This window comes from Leishmania braziliensis, chromosome 33 (genome assembly GCF_000002845.2).
Source record: "Leishmania braziliensis MHOM/BR/75/M2904 complete genome, chromosome 33".
Taxonomy (NCBI): Eukaryota; Euglenozoa; class Kinetoplastea; order Trypanosomatida; family Trypanosomatidae; genus Leishmania; species Leishmania braziliensis.
The window spans coordinates 50940-61190 of NC_009325.2; the positions used below are offsets into that span (position 1 = coordinate 50940).

General features: G+C 58.0%; 2 protein-coding genes across 2 annotated transcripts; both read right to left on the minus strand.

The window, feature by feature from the left end:
* Window positions 1-606: 606 nt before the first annotated feature.
* Window positions 607-2271, minus strand: LBRM_33_0200 (conserved hypothetical protein; the record flags this gene model as incomplete). The annotated part of the gene is made up of 1 exon (XM_001567740.2): window positions 607-2271. One exon carries the CDS (start codon window positions 2269-2271, stop codon window positions 607-609), a length of 1665 nt encoding a protein of 554 aa, XP_001567790.2.
* Window positions 2272-3626: 1355 nt separating this feature from the next.
* LBRM_33_0210 (putative zinc carboxypeptidase) lies at window positions 3627-8084 on the minus strand (the record flags this gene model as incomplete). Its single annotated transcript, XM_001567741.2, has 1 exon — window positions 3627-8084. One exon carries the CDS (start codon window positions 8082-8084, stop codon window positions 3627-3629), a length of 4458 nt encoding a protein of 1485 aa, XP_001567791.2.
* Window positions 8085-10251: the final 2167 nt, after the last annotated feature.

Sequence of the window (10251 nt, forward strand, 5' to 3'; positions counted from 1 at the left end):
CCTACATGTGTAGGGCACGACAGTAGAACACGCGCGGGGTTTTCTTCTCCCCTCAACAAGTCGATTTGGCCATAGAAGATGAGCGGCCACTCCCCACACCCCAGCCGCCCTGTCATCGGGCCATCGCGTGATGCAGAGCAGCCGTAGAACCACGTAGTACAACACTGTAGGCCCAGCCACCCGAGCACAGCATCTGCCACAAACTCGGCCCACCCTCGCTCCACACGTCGCCGCACAGCCGCTTCCACTGTGCCTGTCGCCACCTGATGCATCCACCTCCCCACCCCACCCCGGCGCAACGAAGGGGTCTCACAACAGCGGGCAGCGAGGGTCGGCTGAGACACATTCGAGCCACGCTGACACTCTCTCCAACGCAGGGATGGCATAAACGCGTTCGCTGTCGCAGGGCGCACTGACTTCCCCACGTCGAGGGCACTTGGCCCCGCCACTGCCAGAAGTGGCTCGGCATTTGGCCGGGAGAGGGCGGGATGCCAGGCCTCCCCAGACTGAGCGGCCACCCGATCTCGATACCGGGAGGAGGTGTGCCCCATCACCAGCAGACGCGCGGCGGCCGAGTAGTGAAAGGGAAGTCCCTCTTCACTTTGACTAGAAGGTGGAGAAGTCGTGCTCGCTCACCACAAATCCACCCACGAGTGGCAGAGCCGCAGCGCACCCCACGTAGTGACCTACTTGCGTGGTGCGCGCTGTCGACGCTACGCAAGGCGGCGTGGTCCCTCTCTCAGTGCTGCCCCACAGAGAGGCCGGTGTTAATCGCGAGAGCCACAGGTGGTGCTTGTGTGGGCTGTTCGGTGTCGGGTACAGAAGTGAGGCTCTTGCCTGTGGCCGTGGAACCGCTACAAGTTGGGCGAGTGCAGGCGTAAGCCCCACAGCGGCGAAAAGGCTAACGACTCGGATCAAGAGCCACTCCGCCGCAATGACACTGCAGATTATGTCGGTTAAGTCAACCTGTATCGTCGGCACCACCTTCAGATGGTTCGCTCCTGCCGCTGCGTCTCGCACGCAGACTCGATTCGCGGTCGGCGACGGCTTCTTCGTCGACAGAGTGCTGCTCATGCTGCGTATCCACTCGGCCACGTGCTCCTCGCCGATACGTAGCACGTCTGGTGTCACGGAAGCGTTTTCCTCTGCGAGGCTTACGACAACAACAAAAGTTGAAGAGAGCTGTCGCTTTCGCTCCATACGGTCGTGCTGCCGTGCCGCGTACCGACGCACCAATGGCCAAGGGCATCTATGCGCCAACTCCATCATGCGGCACCACAACGAGGTATCCACGGCACCAGTGCTCTGCGACACAGGCACGGGTATGGCAACGTAGTCAGGATAGACAGGCGCATCAGTGCGGTTGTAGCGCAGTACTGCACCAAGAGCTGCAAATATGTGCAACGGACTTTGCCACAGTTGGCAACGTGAACCGTCTCGTAGGCGTACTCCCTGCCCCAGTAGCGACTTGGCGAGCGGCTGGTCTGTGGCAAAGGATGACTGCATTTCAGTGCTCAACCTCCATTGATGGAAACTAGCTGCGCTAGGAGCGCCATACTGACGCACAAGAGTGCCGCAATCACTGGCCTGACCACCACTGAGAGCCGACGCCGGCTCCACATCGATAACGCCCTCGACGTCGTGGGTGAGGACCATTGCGTGCTTGCCATCTACTGAGACACCCACACAGTGACGCGTTACAAAGCGCTTCCCATGCCATTGACGTAACCCCACCTTCTGCACATCCCAGTCATCAAGCGCGTGTCCATCCACCTCCGTGAGGGTACGAAAAACGACACAGCACAGCGGCCTCAAGCCGGAAGGCGCCTCCATCTCGTTGCGCTCCTTCACCTCCATCCACGCAAAGAGAGCAGCTCGGCGCACCTCTGCCGCCAGACCAGCGACCGTAGCGGCTTCCTCCTCGTCCACAAACATCACAGTCGGGAACTCGGGCTCCACTTCATCTGCCACGTCCAGCCATGCCCGCAGGCCTGCCACAGCACACAAGCGCAAGTTGTCCGTCATGTTCACCAGCGCCACACGTGGCCGCACAGTCGATGAGGCAGACGCCACATTCTCGTCCTCTCTGCTCCACAGCGCTTGCGACACGCTCGCCTGCTGGCTGTAGACGAGGCTGTAGCCAATATAACCACTCAGACAGGCAATGCCGACCGCAACGGTGGCTTTCGTCCCCAGAGAATGTCCATCTACACCGGGGTCGCCAGGCGCTTGTTCGCCGACTTGCAGCGCATCTAGGGTGGATTCCGCCATCACTACAGCGCCGTAATGACGCTACGATTGATATCGCCAGCGCGTACGCAATGACGACGTCGTCCTGTGGGGAGAAACGCGGACGAAGTTCCGAAGTGGGTGTGCGTACTCGAAGAAACAGTGGAGATAAAAGCAAAGCAGCAGTGGTAAAGGAAAAGCAGAAGTCACTTTTCTTTTCAGCATGTCCGTTCACTGCCAAACAACGAGAGCTGAACTCCACCTCACCTGGTCTCTAAAGGCACATCGAGTGATGCGAAGCAGCGATAGACATACGCCATACAGAAATGCTTCGACTCAGAGATGTGAGAACGACCTCTGCCACAACCTTCGCTCCGCCATGCAGGTCGACGCCAGAAGTAGCTTAGCATCAACCGGGATAGGAGTCGCTTGGCCTCCCAACAGGGAATGAGTACTACGCCTTGACACTACGCACTAGGGTGTCCCTGACCATCGGGGTAATGGGGAGGTAGACGGGGAACAAAAGGCCCAAAAACCAGACGCATGACAGCGACGTAAAATGCAGTCACGCACTAATGAGGAGGAAAAGAAGAAGTAAGCCAGCAAGAATGCACGAAGATGTGTGCTCAGTGTCCCTCTCGCCCTCCCTCCCTCTCTCACCCACACAGGTAACCAGACGCTTGCAGTTCTCTCTAAGAAGGGCATTCAGATTTTGTTTTGGCGGTTGCCCTTCGTGCTGCTCCACAGAGTGTGCTGAGTGCCGCGGGGCACTCACCCAGTTCTCATAAGGGCATAAGAGAGAAGTTGAGGGGAAAGAAGGACGGAATCTCCTTTTTCCCTTTGCTCGCAGGCTACATTTATCGCATTCTGCCTTCTCGCGTCGAGCTGCACAGGCGTGGGGGAGGGCGGGGGGGGCACTGAGATCGAAAAGAGGCGAACTGAGAAACAACTTCGAGAGGCAACACAACCACAGCGAGCACCACAAAGACGACAGAGGAAGAGGGAGAGGCACAACTAGCACAGACAGTTCAGCGTCTACGTTACATTGTGAAGCGGTGCAACATGATCTCCAGCGGTGAATCGGTCGCCACTGAAAGAGGAGAGGAGTACAGAGCAAAGGATAAAGAAAAAAAAAACGTGCACGCACAGAAGCGCTGGCGCAGGGCATTGCAGTGCGCTGCAGAGGGGACGTGTGCGACTACGATGGAGGTTGCACATGTGAGGATACACACAGAGAGAGAGAGACGCACCCACATGCCCAGTGGAACAGAGTGGGGTGAAGAAGAAAAAAAGGTGCACATCGTACATGAGAAGCATTAGAGAGTTTTCTGATCTAAATCACGCCAAGTCGACAGTATCGCGAGAACGACACGCAATGCATCGCCGCACTCGTTCGACTATATGAACAAATTTGTAGGGATCTGCTCATCCACACTGCTCACGCTACTTCGGTTACCACCAGATTCACCAGCGGCGCTGCTGGTGAAAGAATCATAGCCGGACCAGTCTTGGTCGTCGCTACCAGAACCAGCGGACAAGGACGCGCTATGATCACTAACCCCAGATGCATTGCCGGCGTCTTCAGTCTCTGCTTGCCTCCCCCGTCTCTGTCTCACGCGCGCCACTGCAGCCAAGTCATCATCCTCAAGCTGAGCATCAACGCTTTCATCCACGAAAGATATATCGCTGCCACTCACGTTGCCTTCGTCGTCGTCGTTGTCGTCCCCATCCTCTACCAGTGTTGCCCCCTCGCGGCAGTCTGCCATGAACAAGTAGTTCAGTGCCTCTACCTGCCCTGCTACAGGGACAACAGGTAGCACGGTACCAGCCTCACTCGGCGCCGCCGATACTCCGGCAGCTATCGGAGACCCCGCCCGTCGCTCTCCTCGGGTTGCTGCAGCGTACGGTCCCGCGCGAGGGAGAGCCGCGCCGGCCTCCCTTGTGGAAGGCGACGAAGGGTTCTTTGGGGGATTACTGCCACCCCCAGCAACAGCAGTCATGCTCCACGACAGTTGCAGCGCCACTGACGTGAGTACATCGTTCGGGCTGCACTTTCGGTAGTTGTCGCGACTGTCCACCGCCAGCGCCGTGAGCGCCGTCCATTGTTGGAAAAGAAGAGAAAAGGCTCGCAGAAAGACGTCTCCCATGGCACGAAATACGGTGGGATTGTAGTGCACCTCTTTCCTAGGCACAACCGACACCGGTGTGGCAGCGCCATCGTCGTTGCTACCAGTGTTCGCTCGCAGAAGCTCGGGAACGCAGACCAAGCCACCTACCATCGTTGCCTCGAAGCCGTAGCTCATGCGCACACCGAACTCGTCGTAGAGCACAACACGCGCGGAGCCTTTCTTGTCCTTCGTTACAGCAAAGGAACTCTGCGAGAGAGAGAAAGATGGAAAGAGTTGGGATAGCAACGCCGCAATCACCTTCTCCGCAGCAGCGGGGGCCGTGCTGGACGCGTCTCGGGTGCCACGGCGTCGACCGCCACCACCTCCTCCCCTGCCTTTTAGGCGGGAGTGAGTTGCAATCCCTCGCATCGTGTCCACCGTGCACCCATACACGAGAAAGTTCTTGGCTCGCGAATGACCGTGAAAATCAGCAAACATCACAACCTTGCGCTTCTCCTCGCCAGTCCAGTATCGCAGCAGCTGCTTCATGGCATACACAGTGGGGTTTTGTTCGGCCTTAGGATCCACGTAGTCTCGATTAAGGTCGACGCCGGCAAATGAGCAACGATGATTGCCCATGATCACACCGTCGGCGTTCAGCATGGGTATCACCTTGAAGACAAAGTTGTCACACAGGTGCAACGCATATTCTTCGGCCTCTGCTGGCGGGCAAAGAAGAGTATCCAGCAGACCCTGCATGACCCAGCTGGCGTTTGTTTCGCCAGGGTGCACCCTCGCCACAAGCAGCGCAATGGGGCGGCGCTGTATTTCATCCACGGTGTACGGCTCCTCAGTACCTCGGCGACGCAGCGCCGTCACCGTCAGCAGCGGAACCTGCACCCTGCCAGGTGTCCAGCACAGGCACTGCGGCAACAGCGAGCGTGTTGGGCACGCCTGAACCTCTCTCGTCAGCCACATGAGATGCTCTCGTAGCTCGGTGTATGTGAAAGGGAAACAGTTGGCAAGATAAACCGTTCCGACTACTGCCGTTGGCATGGTAACAGAGAAGGTGACAGTGAAGTAGCATTTCTGCTTCAGCGCCGCTGACTCTGCAGATGTGGGCAGGGTAGGCGGCAGCGTCGTGGACGGCGATGGCGATTGGGGGGGTACCGGGACGCGCTTCTTCGCAATCACCGGCGGTGGTGCACGACCGCCAAGTTGCGGAGCAGGCGTGCACGCGCTCGCCACCCCCAGTATTCTAGGTTGCAGAGACACGGAGGTTGGGCTTGGCGCCGGTGCGCTGGCGGTCTCCCCGTTCTTCCCAAAATAGTGCGCACGCGTAGGCCGAGAGAACGCGTTGCCAAAGTAAAAGATGCCTTCTCCGACCCGAGTCCACTGAGGCCGTGGTGCACTTGAGCCAGGAGGGGTTGCACCGTCTGGCACGTGCAACAGCAGTGGCTTTTGGCCTTCGTTAAAGGTAGAGCCGAGCTTCTCCATGTTCACGATGTTGAAGCGATACGTTTTGCCGGGGATGAAGTGGCGCATGCCAAAGCTAAACCACTGCGTGTAGGAGTTGGTGGCGGTGTCCCAGGATAGGACTAAGTCATACTCGCCATCACTTACTTCAACAGCGCGCTGCAGGTTGCCGCTCTCGTAGTCTGAGAAAAATTCGACTCCATCAGTGCTCTGCTGAATGGCGTCGGGGGCGTCGCCAGCCGCGCTCGGTGAAGCACTGCTCAGTCGCTCGAACACCACCTTGTGCCGATGCGGCCTCGGACTACCATCGCACGCCGTTTCGTCCAGCAGTACAAGCCGCGCGATATGGTGGCGCAGCACCCGGACCCGATCTTCCTCAGATACATTGATCAGCGGCACGTTGAGGTGCGCGTCCTCTGCGGCTGAAGCAACGCGGGAGGAGGCGCCGTACCACCTCTCCACCGTTGTTGGTGGTGCCGCTTCCGTGAACGGCCACGGGAGCTGTGAGCTGTCGAACGCCGCCAGTGCCGACATCGGGTCAATGTTGCCACTGTGAAGCTCTGGTGAGAAAACATCTGGGCGGGTGTCTACAAGGAGGAGATCCTTATTCAAACCCCTGCGTCCTGCATCCGCTGCTCTGAGTGGGGAAGAGATGAGCGGCGCCAACGCAGTCTCCGTCGAGCCACTGACCCACTGAGTCAGCGACGGCTGCGTCGACGACTGGCATGTCTGAGAGGCGTTCGGCCTCGTATCGACTGCGCCGACGCTGCTGCTGAGGGGTTCCGACCACTTCGACCTTTCACCTGGTGTCTTGGCAGCGTCAAATGAGCCTCGCAGGGACGCCGGCAGGCGCCCGTCCACGTAGCATGCAGGGCGGCCGTTCCACGACGGCAGCATCCTGTACCCGTACATAAAGCACAACTGGAGGTAGAAGTGGTGCCACTGATGCGACGACTTCTCAGACAACGCCAAGACGCTTGCCACGACGCCCCTCAATCCGCCGAGGTCCTTCATGTCTTCCAGCGTGGCCGGGCGGTCTGCCTCTAGCAGTGCGCTCAGCAGGAGCAGAATTACGTGGACGCACTCTCGTCGGGGCGTCACCTGCAAAGTTTGGCGCGACCGTGGCAACAGGTAAAGCACGACGCTGCGCGGCACGTGAAAACGCAAGGCAACCTCAGCCGCCGTCAGACGAACCTTGTCGGCGCCTGTCAATCGCTGCATCAGCGCCACACACCATAGAAGCATAAACTCCACCCGCCGCATAAGCCGCATCACCCACGAGGGCACCCAGTGCTCGGCGTCGACTGCTGTCAGAGACCCGACATGGGGGTGCAGCGTCTGCTCGGACACACTGTATGCTACGCCCCTCAACACCAGCGGCGCGATTTGTGTAAGAAAAAACGTGCTCATGGCGATGGCAGTGGAGCACAGCTCCATCCCACGCGCGCCAAGATCGACCGCGGTAGCAGCGCTACCAGAGAAGGCGAACAGTGTAAAACAAAAGTGGGAGAAGGCAGTGCAGGTCCACTGCGTGCGCGATTGAAATCGTTGCAGCGCCGTCAGCGTTTCCTTACGTGTGTGACGATCCGCGTACTCGTGTGTCTCCGCGATGGTGGCGCAGTGAAGGTCCAACTGCAGTGACGCGTGATACCTGGCAAACTCTGCCTCTAGAAGCCGGAACGTTATGGAGGCGCAGAAAAAGGTGCTCTCCAGACTCTGGGATAGGCGGAAGTCGGTCCACAGCTTGACATTAAAGGTACTCGCAAGAGTGAAGAGCAGAGCAGCCGCTTCGCACGCGCGGAGAGATGCAACGACAGCAACATCGACAGCGTCGCCGGGACGCAGCCGGCGCTTCCCTTCCTGGAGCACCAGCGTGCACACACGAATAATACCAAGCTTCTCACATAACAGCATCGCCTTACGCTGCTTATCTCCCGATATGTGCCGCAACACATTATAGAGGAAGGTGAGCAACGCGGACCCTACCTGTGGCTCTCGCATCGCCAAAGGGGATCGGCAGGCGTTCACGACGAGGGAAAACGCGTGTGTGTTCTTATGCAGAAACATCGCCCACGCCTTCCGGCGCTCTTTCTTGGACAGAAAGCGACCAGAGCTGGCGTGGAGGAAGGGACGGTCACTTGGGGGATTCCACGACTTGCTACGCGCCTGAGGCGGCTGGACGCCCGTAGAACCACGCTTCGGCGTGAGCGAACGCATTGCATCAGCAGTGCTGCCACTCTGCAGAGACGAGAACAGCATGCCCTGCACCATCTCAACATCCTGCACGACTGCTGTAGCATCTTCACAGAGCCCGACAAAGGATGGTGACGTGAATCGGCTCGTGCGTCGCTCACGCGCGCCACTGCCATTTCCTGCTCCCATCAGCACAGGCGCATCCCTGTCGGAGTCCCGCATGCCATTGCAAAGCTGCTTCACGCGCTGGAGTGCCTCGGGTATGATGGAGTACGAGGGCCTGTTCGCCGTCGCCGTTTCGTGCGGCATCGAACAGGACGAGACCGACCGTCGGACACATCGAGGAGAAGACGTGGACTCGCCACTCGCAGACGCAAGAAGGAGCGGAACGGAACGCAGATACGGCAGGTGTGTGCGCAGCGCGAGTCTCTTTGCAGCCGTCCTCTTCGATACGGACGCTGTCGGTGGTGCCGGACTCTTTCGCGCACCTTTGGCGCCTTTCGAGGTAGAAGACGAACGTACTCCCCCGACAGGGGGACGCGGTTGCAGTACAGATGAGCGCAGTTGAGTGGAGAGGCCGTCCCCTGAGTCACGGTCTCGCACTGAAGTTGAGCCTGTGCGCTGGTTGGACTCTCTGCTGCTGCGTGAGCGCAGGCTCATTATGGCGGATTTCTATGTGATATATCTTCTACCCGACCATGAGCTACGAGTGCTAGACCGAACGAGAACAGAAAAGGTCTTTGGCCGCCGAGCTCGTTCAGTAACACGTCCGTCTAGCTCCGAAGGACTGCGCAGAAGACTTTCCTTGGTGTATCGCCTTTCAACAGAGACGACAGCCCCGCGTGTGAGAGGGAGAATGAGAGACCGGAAAGCGAAGAGCTGAAAATGAACAGCGTGCGGAGTGTATAGGAACACTTGTCACTGTGCGGCATGTGCGAGTCGGGAAGTAGAGGCGAGAAGAGAATGAGGCACCGCAAGACAGAGCGCCGGGAGGAGATGGAGAGGGGGTCGAAAGGGCGAGAAAAGGGTGAGGGGAAGAAATGATGGGAGAGTGAAAGTGGGAGTACGAGACCGGAGAGAGACCAGTCACGCGCAAAGACGTCGCGGAGCGCGGCTTTACGAAGTCACTACAGCAAGATCAAATGCAATGTCGAGAGAGATGATCACTCGAGAACAGGAAATACGCTCGTGCACGTCACCGTAGTGAATGATGAGACCCGCACGCCAACTGAGTGTGCGGCTCTGTGTATATCGGCCTGCATGCGAGGCACCTCAATTCGCGCGACGGTAGCCCCCATAACGGCACATTTCCTCTGTGAACACGTGTTTTCTAATGCGTCATGGATGCACCAAAAGAGAAGGAAAGGCAGCGGCGGGAGGAGTCGCGGAGGCAAGGCGAAAAGGGGGAGAAGGAATAGTGTCAAGAGGGGCGCACAGTCCCAACACCGGCAGGGCACAGAACACGGAAGAAACGAGCAAGAGAAGCCCGGAATGGCACAGGCTGACAGCAACTGAGGGAAGAAGAGGCCAACGATGGAAAAAATAAGGTAGGAATGGAGGCTATGAAGAAAACAAAGCTCCATCAGAAACTAATTACGTAGGCAATAATTTGAGGAGAAGCTACAGAGATGGCGCGCAGAGTACCCGACTAAAAGGTGTGCCTCATCGCTTGCCTTATGAAATGGCTCTCAGAATCACCGCACTGGTTCAAGGGCGGCTATGAAACTCAGCAACAAACATTCACCACACACATCGTCGGTGTAGGACATAGGATGCCTCGAGAAGCCCACAGTGTACATCCAGCAGGCCTGGACGAAGAAAAGGCGTGACAAAGACGTCGCTTCGTTGCCTCACTGACCGGCACCTCTTCCCTCTTCATTGCAGTTCATCTTGATGCATTAACTTCTAACCCACCATACCGTCGGGAACACACAATCGCAAACACAGCGAGAAGACAGAAGGTCGACACAGACGAAAGAGAGAGGAGGGAAAAAGCACTTCAGGTAATGAGAGACAGGACCCCCACCCCCACCCCCATCATCATCATCAACGAAAAGGAAAGAGAAGAGCTAAAAAAAAAAAAACATAAGGGCGAGAGAAGGCAGAAAAGCAGAACGGACACGCATGCGCAGCGTGGAGAGACGGAGCGACGGTAGAGATGGCCACGCCGCACGAGTACAAAAAGACAGGCCAAACGCAAAGTCACCTAAAAAGAGAGCGCCAAAAGTGTGTGTGTTGGGGGGGG